Raw genomic sequence first — 21,824 nt, forward strand, 5'->3', positions numbered from 1 at the left:
GACACCATAGAAAACATTGACACAACAGTCAAAGAAAATGCAAAAAACAAAAAGCTTCTAACCCAAACCATCCAGAAAATCCAGGATGCAATGAGAAGACCAAACCTAAGGAGAATAGGTATAGAAGAGAGTGAAGACTCCCAATGTAATAGGCCAGTAAATATCTTCAACAAAATTATAGAAGAAAACTTCCCTAACCTAAAGAAAGAGATATCCATGAACATACAACAAGCCTATAGAACTCCAAATAGACTGGACCAGAAAAGAAATTCCTCCCGTCACATAATAACAAAAACACCAAATGCATGAAACAAAGAATTTTAAAAGCAGTAAGGGAAAAATGTCACGTAACACATAAAGGCAGGCCTATCAGAATCCTCACCAGAGACTATGAAAGCTAGAAGATCCTGGGTAGATGTCATACAGACCCTACAAGAACACAAATGCCAGCCCAGGCTACTATATCCAGCAAAACTCTCAATTACCATAGATGGAAAAAACAAGATATTCCATGAAAAACAAAATTTATACAGTATCTTTCCACAAATCTGTACAAAGGATAATAGATGGAAAACATCAACATAAGGAGCAAAACTACACCCTAGAAGAAGCAAGAAAGTAATCTTTCAACAAATCCACACAAACCTAATTCCACCTCTTACAACAAAAACAACAGGAAGTGACAAATACTTTTTCTTAATATCTTAATATGAAAATTAATATTACCAACATATCCTAATTGATTGAAATCCAAAAATATGAGGAATTAGAAATGTATTGAGTGTCATCCATTGGTCTCTCTAATTTGGTAATTGGAGAAATAGGTCCAATATTGTACAATCTATATACACTTTCCTCTTGTTTGTTCATGACAGTGTCTTCCTGTGTACAACGTAATGGTCTTGAGATCTTGTTTCTATCTCAGCCTCTCTACTAGTAGTATTGTTTATTTCATGTTTTTACACTATACTATGGTTTTCAGAACAGCTTACATATTTTAAAAGTATTTATATACCCAAAAGAAATGTAGACAATTAAATTGGGAGGGGGTTTGTAAGAGAACAGCAAAGAGTAAGACTGAATACTTTGTTTGATGTTTGTAACTCTTGTATCAAGTTACCACAGTAAAAGTCAAGAATTTAAGCTCTACTAATTATAAAACAAACAAACAAAAACACTTTATATATTTATGTTCATTTAAGAAAATATTAGTAGTGATGTATTACTTTGAAGTATACAGTTAATATGTTTGGAGCTGTTTAAAATTTATATTGAGAAAAACATGTATTTTCAGTATTGCCGTAAACAAGCATCTATATAAGACTATTGAATTGATTGTTGTTTTATATCAAATAACTTTTATAATACTCATTTTTATTGTTAAAATATTTTATAAATTTTAAAGAATATGACAAAAAAGATATTGTAGGTATTGAAGGGGGGTCTCTGGGAGGAGTTGGGGTACAAAAGGAAAACAAGAATGTGATTTAATTCTATTTACTTAAAATATGTTTTTAAATTTTAACAAGCTCAGATAAATTGAAATCATGTAACTTTTCTCATTATAATGCAATAAAACTTAAAAAGAAAAAGTAAAAACCATAGACCTAGGGGGTAAAAGTCCAAGGGGTAGAGTGTGTATGGTGGCTTATATCTTAGCATTTAGAACACTGAGACAGGGGGATCATTAGTTAAAGTCCAGTCTGGACTACATTAGCAGGAAGGCATCTTGTAAAGAAAAGAAGGAAGAAACTAACAAAGGACAGAAGACAGACAGACAGACAGACAGACCAATTGTGTTCTTTTAGCCCGACTGTCAAGAGATGCTGATGAATCTTTTCTTTTTCTTTTTTAATTTTTTTTGCCCCTTTTAAGATAGAGGTTTGTATAATCCAGGCTGTCCTTGAACTCAGGATCCTCCTGCCTCCGCCTCTTAAGCACTGGTATTAATCCTTTCCATAATAATCACCCCTGCCTCCAGATCATGAGACATTCTATGAGACAATATACTCAGACTTCTTAAGGATGCCAATCACGAAAGGGAAAAAGTCGAGGAAATTGTCCTGGATTAACATTCTGAAGAGAGCTGTGCAGTTCGTGACTGATTCCAGGATATGTGAGAATAGGAAAGAATTAAATGACAAAATTTGAAATGTGAGTCTAACTAGGTAAATTTGTTGGGTGTGATGATGTTTTTATGTATGAGTATAATGTCTTTTTTTTCCCCCTTGGAGGTACATGTTAGAGTGTTTAGGGATTATATACCATCATGACCCTGCGGTTTGGAGAGAGAAATAACTATGTAAGGCCTTCAGAATTAATGACTACAACCAGAGAGTCATGGTCTTTGTCTTATTAAAGTGCTTTGTTAGGCCTCATCTCTGTATGTGCACTGTGAGCATGGACCATGCCCAGTATAGACTGGATAAACACTCTATCCCTGAGGTGAATACCCACCCCAGACCAAGGCTGCTAAAGAATTTTAAAATAAACGATTGGGGAAGAATACTTCCTGGTAACATCCTATAGCTTGTTTCGTTTCTCTACTTTTTTCCTTTTCTCGTTGGAGCCCAGAGGACTTCAAGGAAGATTTTTCACAGAGCTATGTACTTAAGGTTTTGCAGTTTATCATGAGGTCTATTTTATTTCAATAAATTAAGGCACAAAGCCTGGGCTCAGAACGATGCTACCGCTTGCCCGGTAATAGCATTTACTAATCTTCAAAGTTCTCGTCCTCAGATACCATTTTGTTCCATGCAGTGGGTCTCAGTCCTTCCGGGACACATGGAAAAAGGATCGAGAAACTATGAGCATAGATGATAGAGTGAAGAAGCAGAACCAGGAGTAATGCAAAGAATTTAGGAAAAGTATGTTTACGAAAGAAAACATACAGAAAGGGATTAATTCATAGGGTGAGAAGGAGATGGATTAGTGGTGGGTGAAGGTCTAGTACTGAAAACAGCCATCGTATATATCACATACATATCAATAATACTATCTGCAAAACAGACCCTTCACACAGGCATTCTAAAACAATGTTTTGTTTAGGCTTTTCCTACAAGAGAAGCGTGAAGGTAGCAAACTAGGGCTAGTACAAAAACTTGGCAATTCTAGTAGAAATTTCTGTGTATACGTGCATGCATATATGTATATATATGTGTGTGTGTGTGTGTGTGTGTATGTATGTATATCACATGCATGTGGGCACTCATGAAAGACAGAAGAGGACACGATCCTCGGGAGCTGGAGTTACAGGCATTTGGGAGCTGGTGCATGTGGGTGCTGAGAACTGAACTCAGATCCTCAGCAAGAGGAGGGAACCATCCTAACAGCTAAGCAACTCTTCCAGCTCCCGCTACATCCTGATATTATTTTTCTTAAATTAAATTTACTCTTATTGTATGTGTGTAGTGTGGCACACACATGCCACGGCATGTGTTCAGAGGTCGGGGATACTTTTGGTAGTTTTCTCTTTCCACTGTGGGCGGCAGGAACCAAACTCGGGTCGTCAAGCTCATGTGGCAAACACGTTTAACCTGCGTAGGCATCTTTTGGACCCTGAAACTATCTGAAGCATTTTCTACCTGTGAAGTGGACAATTGTCCCCGTTTTTAAAATGGAGAGAGAGAGAGAGAGAGAGAGAGAGAGAGAGAGAGAGAGAGAGAGACTATGTAGTGTTGTTAGTTAGGGAGTAATGGTATGCGGCTTGAGTCAGGGGGATTGGTCAGCAGTAATGTGGTGGCTTTGTTGTTCGAGGGCAGACTTAAACAGACTTAAACCATTTGTGCATCAACTCTCACCTCAACCCTTTCAGGAAGGGAAATGTAACCCAAAGCCCAATCGTCCTGTTTCCAGTTAAGTCTCTGTCTCAGTTCTTGGACTGATATGTCAGTGCCCCAAATCAATCTCGTGGTAGCACTTAGCTATAAAGCCAGGCAGACTGTTAGGAGGAAATGAAGATAAGATACACCTCGAGAGGGGCCAGCATCTCTTGTAGTTTGAAAACTGAGGAGAATGAGGCAGAAGCATGAAGACCAATCATATGATCTAGATTGACATATCCATGGCTCTTTGGAAATACAAGTGGAGAGCCTATCTATGGAAGGAAATCAGTCCAAGTGACTATTCTGGAAGTCTGTTAGGGTCTTCTAGACAGTACTGGATGCAAAGCTTAGTTTTTAGACTTTTTAGAACATTGAATGTTTCAAACAAATGAAATAGCTAGATGTTGTGTTAAGGACATGCTGTGGAGCAATTTAGTATTGAGAATGGAATGTTTGTAATTTAATAGATAAATCATTTAAGATGGAAAATAAGATCAAAAGTGTACTTTAAATATGATTACTCGCTGTAGAGAACATAGCTGGGTGTGCTGATACACACCTGTAATCCTAGGGAATTTGAGGTAGCAAGATGGTGCTGGGTTTGAGACTAGCCCGAACTGCTTGGTAAGTATGAAGCCAGGCTTGGGACGTAATGAGATTTTGCCTCACATGAAAGCAACAAAAAGTAGAGAGCTTAGATGGAATGGAAATTCAGCTAAATAAAACATAATTGTAATCTTTGAGAAGTGGGATTTGAGTAACTTCCAAATGCCACTTTCTACATTGTTTTGTATGTGACTTTAAAAATTAAAAGTAAGAATTTTACTCAGGTCCTCTTTGCATGGGCTGAGATATACATTACTAGGTGTGGATTCTGGTTTTATGTGCTGGAGGTAACCTGTGAAGAGTCTTAGTTTAAGTTGAATGAAAATCAAAAGGAGAAAAGGATGGTCTGTTTGACGTGACAAAGCTGCGTGGCAGCTGCCAGTCTTCTCCACTGACTTATTCCTTAGACGGCAGCCTTTACCCAGCTGCTTGCTCTCTTTAAACTTTAACTTCAGATTCTTCTTTTCTGTATTTCAGTCATTGTTTTGATGGGGAGATCTTTCCTAGCTAGTGTTGAAGTCCTAGGCTGAAGGTTCATCCAGCAACCCGAGGACCTGAGGATTAACTCATACACTCCTTTGGCCGCCTAGCCTGGCTGCTTCTAGGGGCGCCTGTCTAACAGGAACCCTGGGAGACAGGCACAATCTTTTCAAGACAACGACCAGATTGTTTGACCACCCACTGTAATCATGGTACATTAGTTGGCATGGTGTCATATACGTGAAACCTAAGCTCCATAGACGCTGTGTCAGCAGAATGGCGAGGCCAGGGCCAGGCTGAGCTGCGTCCCAAGACCCTGAGGGATGCAGCTCAGGCCAGGGTCTCGGGACGCAGCTCAGCCTGGCCCTGGCCTCTCCAGGTAGACATGACAGGTGCTGGGCACTCAGCACAGTGCTCCCATCAGACCTCGCGCCAGGTGCTGGGCACTCAGCACAGGGCCCCCATCAGACCCAGTGTCAGAGCTGCAGTGAAGTAGCTGCCGGCCGTGCTGTGGGCTGTGCTCAGAGGAGTGAAGTCTTGTGTCTCCGACCAGGAACCTCCAGTCTTCTGTCAGTGTCCAGGAAGTAGCCACAGGCTAGTTTATTAGCTTGTAATCGTCACATCAAAATCTCACACCTGACACGTGGTCCGAAAATACAAATTTCTTTTTATTTTTTTTTCCGAGGAAGCAATTTTATACATTTTGTGAATTTACCTTTCAATTGGTCCCAATCTCAAAGATGCCAGTTCTCTATAGCATCCCCCCCCCCACCACGGATAGTCTTTGTATATTTAGTGTTCATTGTTCTTGATAGCTTTCTTTTTGTGTGTGTATAGTGTTTATGGCGTATGATTTTAAGTGACATAGCAATCTCCTGTCCATACTGTGTAGCTGCACTTTAGCTGCTCACCTCGCCTCAGTTAAATTAGTAATATAGGCATAAAATATGTATCAAGCCATGAATCTCTAGCAGGGTGTGTTTTTCTAATCTGAATAAACTGGTCATATCTGAAGATACACTTAGGCTATGGATTTATGTGCATTCGTACGTGCCTTTTTCTAATGGGCTTAAAGGCTTTCTATACACAGAAAGCCCCGGGCTGTGGCTCCTTTTTCACCTAGCGTGTTCTCATTCTCCTTTCCAACAGAAGCCAGGGGGAAATACTACTGAAATAACTTTCAAGAGCCCATCCACACCAGAACACTGGCTGCCCTTCCAGAGAACCTGGGTTCAATGCCTAGTACCTAAGCGGCAGCTCCTCTGACGCCCTCTTCTGGTCTTTTGGGGAATTGCACATACACGGTAGGCAAGCAAATATGTGCAAGCAAAACACCACACACAAAATACAATCTAAAGTAGATAGTGAAAATAATCAGCTTCGTATCTCCACACTGAAGGCCGTCTAACAAAGCCAACACGGAATCCCACGTTACCATCGGGTGGCCTTTCTTCCCCTAGTCCTTCTCCCCTTCGCTAATTGTATCTGAGACTAAAGTTTTCTTGAACTGTAAAAAAAGCGGTCACTGGGGAAACCGAGGTTCACGTTTGGGGTTCTTAGTCTCATTAATCAAAGAAATTTATAAAGGGACTCAAAAGGGAGCTCAAGGGCAAGGTTTTTAGAGTTTAAGAGAAAAACATTGTGCGGGTTAGGTGATAGCCATGGCGGCTGCCAGAGACGGAGGCGCACGCTTCCCAAGTTAGGCGTGGAATAGACATGAAACTTCATTAAAACAGGACAAAGTCCTCAGAAGAGTGGACGTGAGTCAGTGAGCTGAGGAAAGAGCCCTCCAAGCATCCTGGCATGGGTGAATGGTTTTTTTTATATCCTTCCTCCCTGCCCTCTTGGACATCAGGGCTTTCTTTCACGGGGAAGCAGGGCCTCCATCTTCGCTCTGAAGAGTAGCTTCTTTGCTCGTTCATCCTGAGCCAACCCGTTTAGTTCCTAGTCTCCATTAGAGCATCTAGCCAGGTTTTGTTAGGACAGTAAACTCCACACATCTATTATTGAGTTTGAAGCTGTCTGTAATTCACTCATCTATCCCTCCCTGAATTTCTCCTATCCAGTCCATTTTGTTTCTCCAATCAACCCAACACTGGTCTTAATTAGAGATTTAAATTACACCGGGTACAGTCTGTACACTCCAGGGGAGGTATGTATGTCATACCTTTGCCAACCAATATATTTTTCACAACTTGGCAATTTCTTTTCATAGAGCACTTATGGATGAGGTGCCATGAAAATGTCCCAAAGTGTATGTGGGCGGAGGCCACACAATACAATGGAAATATGGCTTGCACATCTTTTTCCTCAAAACATTTTCTTTAGTATGCTATATGTAGCTGTGTGTGAGAGAGTGTGTGGGGGTACCTGTGTGTGTGTGTGTGTGTGTGTGTGTGTATACGCGCGCATGCATTTGTAGGTGTATGGCGGTCAAGGGTAGACTCACATTCTTCAATAGCTTCTGCACTATGTGTTTTGAGAAAGGGGCTAGTCTGTAGGGGCTCATCAATTGGCTAAGCTGGCTGCCAAGCAAACAAACCCTAGGGATCTGTGTGTCTCCACTTCCTTATGCACTGGGGTTACCTCACTGGGCTTTTTTGTTTATTTGTTGTTTTTGTTTTTCAAGACAGGGTTTCTCTGTATAGCCCTGGCCATCCTGGAACTCACTCTGTAGACCAGGCTGGCCTGGAACTCAGAAATCCTCCTGCCTCTGCCTCCCAAGTGCTAGGATTAAAGGTGTTAGCCACCACTGACCAGCCCCTCTCTGGGCTTTTTACACAGATTCTGAGGATCTGAATTCACATCCTGATGCTTGTACAGCAAGCACTTTACTTGCGGAGCCTCTTCCCTAACCTCCCTCCCTCTTTAAAAATGGCATAGAAATGATCTTTATCTTTGCCTTAGAATGTTGTCTCCTAGGCTCATCTCTCTGCCTCATGGAAGTACACTGCTGGAAATTGGAAACAACCTTATCAACAGATATTTCATTAAATTTCAATGAGATAATTAAGGAAGCTCATTTTCAAAAATATATATTTGTTTCGGCAGTTTGCATGTTGCTCCATTAGGAAATGAGCAGAATGCTGAGTCTAGGTAGCTTGAGCTGGTTGGATGTGCAGCTCCTAAGTCCACTTGGTGATGGAGCTGCCACGGAGATAAATGGCAGAGGTCTGCCGTGGGTGGGAACTAATTGGTTGAGAACATTAATAAATTATACTTGCTATTCATGTCAAAATAAGTTCAGAGGGACGAGATGAATATTTTTGATCTCTCAGGGCCTTGCACTCTGCCATACAATATTAAAAATAAAAAGCATAGCCTTCGACTTAGCGCCTCTCCCTACTGCAGAAAGGAGAGATAAAAACTAAATCACTTGGCAGTGCTTTCCTATATTAAGATGTTTTCAGTTTGGCATTTTTCAGCCAATAAAATATTGCTAAGGCATTCTCTCACATAAAATGCGTATTACTCGGACCACTGTTAGTGTTAGGCCAAGAGGCTTTTGATTAAAATCCTTTCCTTTCAGGGCTAGCTAGCTATCTCTTCTCTTTTCCCATTTACAGTGTGTATGGGTACTGGGCAGCCCTGTTCCAGGACAGTTCCTCAGACGTGGAGCCAGACAGGGATAAAGAGGTAAATAATCCTATCAGGTTACATTGTGCAATGAATAGTGTTTTGTTCTGACCCAGGAGTCTCATGTCTTCTGTGATTGACAAATGCTACTATTCTGTCATCAGACTTAATCAGGTTAGAGATAATAAGGTGCAGTCTTTAATAAACAGATTTCCCTCCTCCAACTCTCTTCTGTAATTTGCGTAAGCAGAATGATGGGCTCGGAAACAGTCCCTGTGAAGTATTCTTAGCAAACTCATTTGCCACATCTTCAGCTTGGCGCACTCTTCTGCCCCAAGTTGCCTGCTGTCCTGGGTTCTCTGTGGGTCTCCTCTGCTTGCATCTCTGACTACTTACATCATCTCCTCCTAGCACTTATTCGGATCTTCCTGTCATTGAGTTATGTTGGCTTCTTGAATTGTTTCCAACTAATGTGTAAGACTGGTGGAAATGGTTGGTATGTGCGTTTGATACCTCTCCCATGCCATGTAAATTTCCAGCATAGTGATTCTGTAATAGGTTCCAGCTAAGTGTTCTTATGGTTTGGAAGTATTTCAAGGGTCTGATACAGGAAATGGGACCATCATCATGAAAAAAAAAAAAACCAGATACACAATGGAATTTATGAAGACATAATGAAAACTCAGGACATTTGCAGGACAATGATTCCAGCTAGAGATCATCACATCAAATGAAATCAACCAGGCTCAGAAAGACAAATGCCACATGTTCATAGATAGAACCTAGATTTAAATGTGTGTGTGTGTGTGTGTGTGTGCGCGTGCGCGCGCGCCTGTTTAGGTCATGAAACTAGAAAGGGGGTTATGAGAGGTGAAGAAGCAGTTTTAAGGGAAGTGGGAAATAGGGAAATAGAATATATGTAATGAGGAAGCAAAATGAGTGAGCGACTGGGAAAAGGAAGAGAAACAGTTGGAAAGGAAGATGCCAGTGGAGGAGGACAATGAATTGGAACAAAGTATACACATCTGCATGAAAATATCATGACTTAGTATGCTGAGCTGACTAATCTATAAAAAGGCTGGAGTTGAAGTAAAAAAAAAAGGCATAATTTAAGCTTTCTATGTTAAGTTGAAAACTCAGCTACAGTTAATTGGTACAGGTTTAAAGCTGTGACTTCTGGGCTGGCTAGATGGCTCATTGGGTAAGAGCTGGTCTTCCATGGGTCCTGAGTTGGGATCCCAGCAACCACATGGTGGCTCACAACCACCTGTAATAAGATCTGATGCCCTCTTCTGGTGCATCTGAAGACAGTTACAGTGAATTATGCTGGGCCAGAGTGAGTGGGGCCCGGCAGAGGTCCTTAGTTCAATTCCCAGCAGCCACACACATGCTAGCTCACGGCCATCTGTTCAGCTACAGTGTAATCATACACATAAAATAAATAAAATCTTGAAAAAAAAAGCTGTGACTTCTAAGTTAATCTAGTGGTTTTTAGCATATAACTTAACATCAGTTCATTTATCAAAAATTTATTAATCTTCAAACAGTTTGTTTCTGTGTGCATGTTTTGTTTTTGAGATAGCATTTCTCTATATAGCCCCGCTGATCTGGAACTCCTTATATAGACCAAGCTGGACTCAGATTCACAGAGATCAGCTGCCTCTATCTCTCAAGTGCTGGGATTAATGGTGTGCATGACCACACATGACCTTGGTCATCTTTTCATCAAAATATCCCAAGACAGTTTCTTGGTGCTTATGTGCTGCTATAACAAAATACCTAAGAAGGGTAATGCATTTAAAAAAAAATGAGAGAGATTCATTCGGTTCATAAATTTGGTGGCCAGAAAGTCTCAAGAGGATGGCATCAGCACCTAGACACTTTGGGCCGAGGAAGGTGGTGAGGTGGAAGGGGGTAGCAGGTGTGTGTAGAAGATGAAGCAAGTGACTAGCTGTGAGTTACAGCAGTACTTCATACTCTTACCTCATCCAGGCCTGTGATGCCCAACCCACTTCTGTGAGAATGGCATTAATCCATTAGTCCACTGTAAGAGTGGTGCCCCCATGGCCAACAACTTCTCTTAAAGGCCCTACCCGCTCTAACACCAATACAGTGGGGATCAAGCTTCAGCATGGGTCTTGGTGGGGACGGAACCTATCGGGAGCACAGAAGGTGTGACTGTTCTGCAGGAGGGGTTCTTTAAGTGTGGTGCCTTGGGCAGTGTTGTGTTAGTCACGTTTCCTGTTGCTGTCGAGATGAAACTGAAAGAGGAAGGGTTGGTGGGAGGCAGATGGCCAAACAGAGTGTGCAGTTGGGAAGCAGAGAGAGGAACACTGGCTCTTTGCATACTTTCTCCCCACCCCCGCCGTTTATTCCATCCGCATCCAGGATAGGCCACCCCTCTTGAGTCAACCCTCCAGGAAATGCCCCTGCAGACGGATCCAGAGGCGTTTCTCCTAGGAGATTTTTAAATCCAGCAAAGATGACGATGGAGATTAAGCACTGCAAACATCAACCTGGAACCGATTTTTTAAAATGCCTGTTACTGAGCCTCACCCAAGAGCCACTGAATCAGAAACTCTGCCCTTTAACAAGCCTGCCAACAAGCCCTCCAGGTGATTCTGATGTACGGGAAAGGTTAAAAGTTGCTGATGTGCAGCATGGGCAAATCCCTGGCCTAGACTCCGCATCACAGCCTCAGCACTGAGAACGGCAGAGCAATTTCACAGTTGGCCTTTACATTCAAAGCCTTGTGTGCGTTTCAGCTTTCTGGCTCCATAGAATGGCTCACCATTGCACCCTGTTGAAGTTCCCAGACACCACTCACAGGAATGCAGCGCCCCCAGCGCCTATGAAGCGGTGACAACTGAGGAGTAAAACAGTCTTTCTCAGGGTGATCAAAGACTATGCGGCAGATAAGGGACTAATTTCCAGTGGCGGTCTCCTAATTCTGTATTCATCACGTTGTATGCCAACGAGGCTACCCATGCACCATCTGCTGATACACATTAAGTAATTGGGCACCCAGTAGTCCTATTTGCATGCAAAGGTTGTCGCATACCTCACTCACATTACAAGTCTAAAATTAAAGTCCAGAATGAAACTCACTGGCTGAAGGCTCATGGCACGGAAAATAATGAGATAAGGAAAAATGGCTTCAGTTAATCAGCACTTTTGGCCTCTACTGGGCTGTCTTTGCTAATTTGCCCTTAGAAATGGTGCATCCCAGGTGGAGGAGAGACTTCTAAGAGTATCTAGGGTTTTTCTTTTAAACATATATTTATAAGCTGGTTGCATTTATCCACAGCAATTTTTTTCCCCAAACTGTACCCTCATGTATGCTGTGGTCTACTGCTGTACTATATTTTTGCTTTACAAACTATTCGGGCTCTGGTGGGACCACGTGCCTTGGCTCAAAATGAGCCACTCTAGCACAGTCTTACAGCTGGGATCTATGAGATTGTACTTTATCAGGCAGCCACTGGGAGCCAGGCACTACGCCATAGATCTGGAACACACACCAATGAAGTCCACCTCTGCCCTTAAAGGGTCACTGTGTTTTATGTATCTCAGTATTCCTGGTATCTAAGTGTGGAATATTTTTGCTTACAAAAAGGGTACGGGGAGAATTGCTTAGTGGGCAAGGTGCTTACTGTGCACACAACCTGATTTTGTATTCCCAGCATCCAGGGGAAAAGTCCAGCATGGACTGGTGTGTCTCTAGCCCCAGAGATGCAAGGGAGGGATGTGGAAGGAACAGAGATGGGGGCCCTATGGTCAGCCAGTCTAGTCAAAATAGGCTTCAGAACTTCAGAGAGACATCTCATCTCAAAAAAAATAAGGTGTCAAGAAACAGAAGGCATGCGGTATCGACTCTTCAGCTCCTTATACACCCCCACACAGACAAGTGCCCACAAGTATACACACACATGTTTGGGCTGCACCTGCTAAAGAAAGAACAAAGATAAAACTGACAAAAGAAATTCTTCCTTGATTCCTGTCTTAGTCAGGGTTTCTATTCCTGCACAAACATCATGACCATGAAGCAAGTTGGGGAGGAAAGGGTTTATTTGGCTCACTTCCACATTGCTGTTCATCACAAAGGAAGTCAGGACTGAAACTCAAGCAGGTCAGGAAGCAGGAGCTGATGCAGAGGCCATGGAGGGATGTTCTTTACTGGCTTGCTTCTCCTGGCTTGCTCAGCCTGCACTCTTATAGAACCCAAGACTTCCAGCCCAAGGATGGTACCACCCACAAGGGGCCCTACCCCCTTGACCACTAATTGAGAAAATGCCCCACAGCTGGATCTCATGGAGACACTTCCCCAACTGAAGCTCCCTTCTGTGTGATAACTCCAGCCTGTGTCAGGTTGACACACAAAACCAGCCAGTACAGTTCCCATGTTCACAGTGTCCATGTCCTATGCTCCTGATTATTTATGTTCAACCTGTGTCCTCGGGAAAGCATGGAGGCTAGGGGATCAAGGCTTATAAGACTAGTAGGCTAGTCATATGGATCACAAAGAAATGTACCTGCATGGCAAATAACGTGGACTCTTGTTTGTATGAACTAAGAACACAGCAGATACCCCAAGGTGGATACTCCTAAGGTGGGCCTACAAGAGAAAACGAGCCTTATTTGGGATTGACTTGAAAGTGCCACCTAGAGGAGAGACACCCTACAAGGACAGTCTCCTAAACCAGTGGCGATGGAGATCAGCAGGAACTAGTCACCTGGCCCATTGCTTTGTGTCTTTCAACTAGATTGGAAGGTAGCAGAGAACAGAGCAAGCTCTTAAGAAAGGCTGTCTTCTTCAATACCTCTTTAATGGTATGGGAAGGAAGATGGTCTGATGGCTTAGATTCTGTAGAGAACTGTCATGATGATAACTACTATTTCCCCTTTGTTCCAGCACGGGCACATACACCTTGATAGCCCCGAATGAGAGCCGGAGGCAGAAGATACAGAGAAGTACGTATGCGCTTTCACCCGACTCTCAGAATGCTTCTCCTATTATTTCTTATTTTCTTATTTATAGAGACTTGTGGGATCTATATTTCTTAATTCTTATTTTCTTATTTATAGAGACTTGTGGGATCTTACTGAGGTCTTTAAAAAAAACCTTAATTACACCTGTAAAAATTATTCTTATTGTTAGCACTTCTAAATTTGTTTATCTACATTAGTAACTGAATTCATGGTCTGAGTGACTGTAAGCTTTGGATTCTTCTTGGGTTTAAACAACTTCATACCTGTTGGTATTGTTTGGATCTTGTCCCTCATATACCAAGTAAGTTGGTGGTGATATTTGAATAGTGCTATGAATACCAGTATGTTCCATCCCTTCTTAATGGACTTTTCCCCCTCTGTATCTTTTTATCCTTTTTATCTTTCTGTATCTGTATCTACCCTCTACAGTCTTACCTTATACAATTTGTATAATCACATTTTTGTCCCCTAGATAATTACCTGGAGGGCAGGGAGCACACCTTAATCTTTGGCTGTACTCCCTGTACTTATGGTATGAGTAGCAGGTTTAACTGGGACCCAGTAAATAGCAAATGCTGCCTTCTGACACTGTAGCATTATTTTTAGTTGTAAGGGGAGATAATGTTCACATGATTCACCAGGACATTGTGTGACTGTCCGTGTCTGCCATGTTTCCAGCTCTGGGATTCTGTGTTCTCTCTTCTTAGCTTATTGGTAGAGAATTCAGTGGCCAAAGAGGCCATAATGGCACAGCCAGGAAAGTTGTTATCCAGAGAGACCACACTGGACAAGTATCAATCTGGGTGGTCCAGTGAGTCAGTACAATGAGTGATCTTCAGTGACTCTGGGACCTGAAGACATTTAGCCAACAGAACCCCAAGGTTCCAATATCTTTGAGTTCAACTTTCTAACCAGAACTAAACTGGAAGATTAGGTTATATGCTTCAGCAACAGAGCTAAGTCTCCCGGGCGCCCCCTGCTGTCTCAAGCATCGAATATTGGGGCAATGAAGATGACCAAGACCCAAATCAGGGTGCCAACTCACAGGGCAGAGCCTCCCTCCTCAGGGTTGCAGCCAGCTTGAAAAATGGTAAAAATAAAGCAAATATAGGCATCAGAATTCTTTGGGGATGTATATTTACCCGGGCCTTATTGACATATGAATATTCTAGTTTTTGTACACATTTGCTATAGAAAACCTTTCGAAATAATTCATGAGGTTTTAAGAATGTCGGTATTGGAGGGAAAACTATATTTCTTTGTGTTAGTAGGAGTTTACTTATTGTTCAAAATTGTACCTTCTGGGAGGACACTTAGGAGCTGCCAGGGGTGGACCTTGCATTACTGGGGGGCAGGGAGGGCCAGGAGGTATCAGCTTTTCATGGTCATTTTTGTTTTTTTATCTCATTCTGGAAAACTCATTCATTATCTGCTGTCTGCTGGGAGTTTTGATGTTTGGAATGACCAGGCTTCTTTTCAAATGCTAACAATCAGTGACTTGCTATTTTTCCCCTGGTTAGTTGCTGAGCAAGAACTGGCAGACCTGGAGAGGTGGAAGCAACAGAACCAGGCAAAACCAGTCCACTTGGTGCCACAACGGCTGGGTGAGTAGGCAGGGTCACTGGCAGATCCTGCTGAGACAGGCTGGGTCTGCCTTCTTTCACACACGAAGGCTTGTTCTATGGTAGTTCTGCTGGAGACAGAATTCATTTGACAGGAAACATTGAAATGTGCAGGTAAGATTGCTGTCTCTGGTTTTTATGTAAGGAGCAAATGCATCTGCCACAGTTGTGTGGGAATAAAGTGATGGCTTAATTGGCAAATAATTTAGAGCCTCTTAGATGATCAGCTCTGAAGAGAGCTTACCTGGGGCGCTGCATATGCCCAGTCACAGCACTAGTCAGGATGCAAGGGAGAGCCATCACAGCTTATCCATCCTGCCAGTTAGATGCTAATGTGACAAAACTGAAGAGAGAGTCAATTGGGAACACAGAATGAGAGTAAGCTGGGGACCCAGCGGTGAGTGTAAAGATGGATGTCTCTTGGGTTTTCATGCTAGGACTGGGAGGGACATTTGAGTTGGCAGAGCAGGGAATGGGCTGTCTGGGTCTCCTGTGTGGGGCTTCAGGCCTTGAGAGGGGATGCCCCCACCCCAACCCCAATGGGGCGTCATTTGCTTCCTGCCTTGCCTTCTCTTCACAGCCAGTCACAGCTTAGCACATAGACTTGGCACAGTTCCTGTTAATACAAAGATACCTTGAGTTAGAAACCACTTACCACCATAGTAGTCTTAGAGATATAAAGGGAAAAAGAAGCTAATTTGGAAATCTCTTAACAAATGAAAGATATTGACCTATAAATGTAACTCCACACATTTCGCTTTTAGCCAAATAAGCCAGACATGAGGAATACAATCCAAACCTGTTCTTTTTTTTTTTTTATCTTTGTCTTTATCTTTTTTAAAGATTTATTTATTTTATTTATGTGAGTACAGTGTCCCTGTCTTCAGACACACCAGAAGAGGGCATCGGATCCCATTATAGATGGTTGTGAGCCACCATGTGGTTGTTGGAAATTGAACTCAGGACTTCTGAAAGAGCAGTCAGTGCTCTTAGCCGCTGAGCCATCTCTGCAGTCCCAAGCCTGTTCTCCTTAACAGGCCCTCTCAAGTAGTCTTTCACCTCTCGCATGGTTTTGACGTGAAGTAGGAGACATTTTTTTCTCTTTGTGTTTTGAGACAGCTTCATTCCAGTAATTAGCGCTCAGTCCTCGGTACTGGCCAGACCCGGCCACCTCCAGGATGACTTTAGATGTCTGTTCTTGCATGAGCTCCTCCTTAGAACTGCAGATAGCAGCATTGTATCTGTTCTCTTCCAACTCAGGAAGACAGACCATCCATGAGGCAGCCACTTCCTTTTTAGAGACAAGGTCCAGGCTAGCCTTTAACCCAGCTCTGTGCCAGCATCGACCCCATCCTCTTGAGGACCCATTGGCCACAGACTGGTGTGCCTTCAGGCTCAGGTAGCCTCAGGTTCTCCTGTGCTCCTAGGAGGGCATGCTGAGGGTGATTTTCATTAAAGCTCTCCATCATCCTGGTATGAACCTATCTTTCCCAAACACAAACGCTGAGGAGTTGGAACTTAGAAAAGCATTCTGCTTCACCCATGAAACCTTTTTTTTAATAGGCTAAAGGGAGTTTCCAGAGCAGACTCTGCAAACTCATTTTTAGTTCTTTCTTCTGGATCTTTCTTCATGGGCCAGATACCACTCCACTTTGGATTCTGGAGAAGCTGGTACCTATTGCTTTGTAGCCTTCACAGAAAAATGAACATTGCAGTTTTTTTTTTTCTGTCTGTTATATGAAATATTTAGACATAGCTAGGTATGTATCTTTGTAGGGGGACAGGTGGTTTGAAAAAGCAATTATAAAATGTAGTAGCCCTTAAAATAAATTTTGAAAAGTAAAAAAAGTAGACATTTGGCTTCCTCCACTTTTTAAACTATTAATTTCTTACCTGTGTCTCTATCACTTAAAATTTTGGAATGAATGTAGGAGATATAGAGAATAGCTGTAATTACTTCCCATCTTCCCTAACAGTAACAGAAGAGTCCAAACCAAACTGGCCTTGTGTAGGTCAGCAGAAAACCACTGTTGGTGTCTTTATCAAATCAATTATAAACACCTCAGTAAATATAAATTGTTTTCCTTTAACTTCTGTGACAGTGACTCTGAAGGAGAGCTGACACTTTTAGTAACCAAAGCACCAGAGAATTATCACAAAGAAGTCTTTCTTTTGAAAGAGAAAATGTATTTATATTTATTTTTTTTAGTGTGTGTATGGGTGTTTTTCCCACATGAATGTTTGGGTACCACCATGTGCCTGCAGTGCCCTTGGAGGTCAGAAGAGGGCGTCAGATCTCCTGGAATTGGAATTACAGATAGTTGTTGGCTGTGTTGTGGGTGCTTGGAGCAGAACCCAGATTCTGTGCAGGAGCAGCCATGTGTGTCCCCTGAAAGGAGTCCTTTAATGTAACTAGCAACCTGGTGTAAACACTGAGAGATCACTCAGGGACTGCTCTTAGAATGCTCCTCAGGCTGTGAAGCTTTCTGGCCCCAGAGAATTTTGTTTTAAGAATAGGAGCAAATAAATCATTGTAAGTCCTTGTTTTTGTCTTGATTACCATTTTTTAAAAGGCAATAAATGGCATGGATTAACAGTTACTATCTGGAATATTTTCATTAGACTCTAAAAGACTGGAATAAAAGATTTCAGAGTACTTGGCCATAAAGGGAATATTTGTTGCCCCCTTCCATGGCCCAGGGGTCACGGCAGAAGAGGAGGCAGAAAGAGGTTTAGAATTGAAGTCTGTGGAGAACTACAGGGAAACATTATTATCTGGACACAGAAGGGAAGCTACACAAATAAACTCAAACTGGTCAGGACAGCATGCACAAAACCTGTGTAAGCTCAAGCCAAACCAAAGCTCAGGATGGAACTGGGAGTGGGGAACACAATTCTACACCTAACCTTGAAGCTATTAGCAGCTATTACTTGCTGGGGGTGTGGAGGGAGAGAAGAGAGAGAGAGAGAGAGAGAGAAAGAGAGAGAGAGAGAGAGAGAGAGAGAGAGAGAGAGAGAGAGAGAGAGAATTCTCTAAGTACGCAGTCATTGATGAGTTGACTGTTCTCCAGGGGAAGACCACACAAACAAGAATATTTGGGCAGCACCATTGGTCTTGAAGGATTTAAAAACTAAATAGGATGCATAGTTGGGCAGGTAGGGAGGAGGAATGGATCTGAAAAGAGTTGGAGGAGGGGAGAGGAATATGATCAAAACACACTGTATGAAATGCCCAAAGAATTAATAAAAATATTGGGGGAAATGAGTAGGTAATAAAGAGTACATACATCTGTAGTGCCAAGAATCCTGAGGGTTCTCATGCGGGAGGAATGTTCCAGAATTCTTAGCAAAGGCAGAATTGCACCATGCCCAGTGTGGTCCTTCAGTCATGATTAGGTGAAGACTTTAATGTTTATGATGGAAAGCCCTAGTGTTATGGTCTTTAAAGAACAAGGTCTCATCTCCTATCCAGGGGTTGGCTTTTAAAGTGACCCGCTGCTCTTAGAGAACTTTTGAAGATATCCAGCTGTACTCTGATGTCCAGGGGTATGAAAAACTTCAAGTAACACTGCTGGCTTCCCATACATTAGCTAGTACTCAGCAGCTGGCCTTACAGCTTAATACTCCCATTTTACCTTCATGGCTTATTTATTTATTATTTATTTCCATTAGGTGGAAGCCTGTCTGAGGCTGAAGTCAGGCAGAAACAACAGCTGCAACAGATGCGATCTAAATACCAGCAAAAGGTCAGAATCCATTTCTCATAGTTTCATTTCATCAACAAGTTTCAGCACCAACATTTCCACGTAACCATGAAATAACACTGTGACTTCAAAATATAAAACTTTCAAATCAATTGCAAAATGTAATTCTCAAAATGAAAAAAAAAATTGCCAGGCAGTGAGAAGTAGAGAGAAGAATATCTAGAATTCTTACCCAAGCCATGTGAGCTATGCATGACCTTTGATTAAAGGCAGTCCTTCAAATTAGTTACGTATTAATTATAGTTTAAGATTACCGTTTTCATTCCCAAAATGTTTATTCCAAGCTAGTGATGTAAGTAGTATAAAAATGATTTAAGATAACCAATGATTTTCCAATAAATCCTATGAGTTTTATTATAAGGAATAATTGTCTACTTTTTTGTCCTGTGTACATGGATGAACACACACACAGAGGTAGATAGATAGATAGATAGATAGATAGATAGATAGATAGATAGATAGATAGATAGATACCCATGAAGAAACATTGAGATTTCTCAGGCAGGAGGTGCAGCCTGGCCATTTTCTGAGATCTAAGTGGCTTAAAGTAACAACCTATAATCATGGAGAGGTATAACACAAACAATACTGTAATTTGCCTTTCATCATAATTTTGTGTTCCAGAAGTTCAGATTGAAAAATGGTAACTTTTTTTTTTCTGTCCTCTGTAATTTCATTACAGCTAAAGAGGGATGAATCTATTCGAATCAGGAAGGAAGCTGAGGAAGCTGAGCTCCAGAAAATGAAGGCAATCCAGAGGGAGAAGGTGAGTAGGTGGCGGGGGAGGTTGGCTGATGTTTGCCGAGGGCCAGCTGTCAGTTTCTCCCCCAGACACAGTCTACTCACTTAACCCTCGCTGTAATCTGAGAAGGTAGCTGTTATCCAATTGTGCAAACGAGGAAATGACACGGAGAGGACTCAAAGACCCACAGATGTAATTAGAATAACTGGGTTTCCTAGTCCAACATACTAGTCTCAGAGGCGGGCGGGCATCTGAGTCACCACGCCCACAGCCTCACCCCTAAGCAGTGTCGTTGCCCCAAAGTCAAAGCAACGAGCAACTGTCAGCGGGCCATGGTCATATTTGTATCCAAACATAGAGTTTTCCAGGGAGAGTGTGTTGAAGGTAAACACAGCCTTCTTGCCACCAAGCAGAAGAGAATGTGTGTACTGGCCTTTGGCGGCAGCGATGACAGACTTTCTCAACCCGATAGCCATACTTTAGTTTTTAGTAGCATCCATTTGCTCATTTGCTAGAGAACAAGAAACAATATGGTGATGGTTGATGGTTTAGCCCCTCCCCTTCGACAAAGGCCTAACAGAAAGTGAGGCACAGTGTTGGAGGTTTGAGGTCAGGGAATTGACTGCAGCACCTACTGCAGCTGCCCTGTGGCCTGATTGTTTCTCTCTCCCTCTCTCCTATCTCTTCCCCCTTTCTCCCTCCCTCTTTTCCTCCCCATCACTCACTTTCTTTCTCCCTATCTTCGTTTTTCTTCCTCCTCTTCCTCCTCTTTCTCCTTTTTTCTCTTCTTGCTTTTTTTTTTTTTTTTTTTTCTTCTCAAGACAGGGTTTCTCCTGGCTGTCCTGGAACTCACTCTGTAGACCAGGCTGGCCTCGAACTCAGAAATCCACCTGCCTCTGCCTCCCAAGTGCTGGGATTAAAGGCATGCGCCAATTTAAACCCTATTTTAAGCAATAGATCGATTTATCTGTCTGTCTGTCTGTCTGTCTGTCTGTCTGTCTGTCTGTCTAGTCAGACACAGAGTCTCACTATGTAGCCCTGCCTAGCCTGGAACACACAGAAATCAGCTGCTTCTGCCTCTTGAATACTAGAGTTAAAGGCACGAGCCACCACACCTAGCCGTAATAGATGTTTTTAGCAGTTCAAGTTAAGGAAGCTTATGAGACGCTGAGAGGGAATTCAGGTTTGCCCGTCCCTGAAGGAATTCTCTAGTCTTTCTTGGAAAGTATCTGCCATTGTTGTATGACCTTCGGCAGGCTCCCAACTTTCTCAGAACTCTTCCAGTAGAATGATTCTGCAAGTACCACCTCCCAGCTCCAAGAGCAACGTGTTACCATAGTGATGCAGGTGGCACCAAGCCTCGATTTTATCATACAAAGTGTTATAAATGCTGAAAGTATATATATAAAAAATCAGGTAATTTATTTACAAATTTTGATCCACTGCCAGTAGGCTATTAAACAAAAGAGCTTTACTGGAACCACCTTTTCTCAATCTCTTTCTCTCGCATGTCTCTCTTCACCATGGTTCTGGTCTTCATCTCTTTCCATCTCCCACCTGAAAAGCTGGAGCTTTGGTCTGTGATTGTGGCAGGAAGAACACATCTTATGCAGTCAAGTAGAACCATGGAAAACACCACTAGAAACTGGATTAAAGGCTAAGAGAACCTGGAGGATTTTGATTGTTGTTATAGACTCTCATCTAAGTCTTGTTTGGTGTCATTTAGTTCTTTTTTTATTTACTTTTTAAAAAGATTTATTTATTTATTATATGTAAGTACATTGTAGCTGTCTTCAGACACTCCAGAAGAGGGTGTCAGATTTGTTATGGGTGGTTGTGAGCCACCATGTGGTGGCTGGGATTTGAACTCAAGACCTTTGGAGTCAGTGCTCTTAAGCTCTGAGCCATCTCGCCAGCCCCGGCATTTAGTTCTTATAATTGGCTGGCTTGTGGGTTGCTTATAGTTCATTTCTTTATGCTCAACAACACACATTCTTCTTCTTCTTTTTTTTTTTTGTAGAACATGATTTTAATATTTTCAACTATTAATATTCAACAATCAGGATAATTATTTTAAGATATATTTTGTGGTTATGTCTCCCTTTTCATTTCTGATTTTATTAATTTGGCCTCTCTGTGCCCTCTGGTTAGTGTGGCTAAGGGTTAATCTATCTTGTTGATTTTCTCAAAGAATCAGCTCCTGTTTTTTTTTTTTTTTTTT

The 21,824-nt window shown here is 42.1% G+C and overlaps 1 protein-coding gene across 3 annotated transcripts in view; it reads left to right on the forward strand.

Moving 5' to 3' along the window:
- Positions 1-21,824, forward strand: part of Epsti1 (epithelial stromal interaction 1) — a 102,740-nt gene that overhangs the window by 11,885 nt on the left and 69,031 nt on the right. For all 3 annotated transcript variants that reach the window (XM_031361368.1, XM_031361367.1, XM_031361369.1), the window contains 4 exons: positions 13,399-13,457; positions 14,996-15,079; positions 18,770-18,843; positions 19,544-19,627. In XM_031361368.1, coding sequence (XP_031217228.1) covers positions 13,399-13,457; positions 14,996-15,079; positions 18,770-18,843; positions 19,544-19,627 — 301 coding nt within the window. The remainder of the gene's footprint in view (positions 1-13,398; positions 13,458-14,995; positions 15,080-18,769; positions 18,844-19,543; positions 19,628-21,824) is intronic.

This window comes from Mastomys coucha, unplaced genomic scaffold (genome assembly GCF_008632895.1).
Source record: "Mastomys coucha isolate ucsf_1 unplaced genomic scaffold, UCSF_Mcou_1 pScaffold9, whole genome shotgun sequence".
NCBI lineage: Eukaryota > Metazoa > Chordata > Mammalia > Rodentia > Muridae > Mastomys > Mastomys coucha.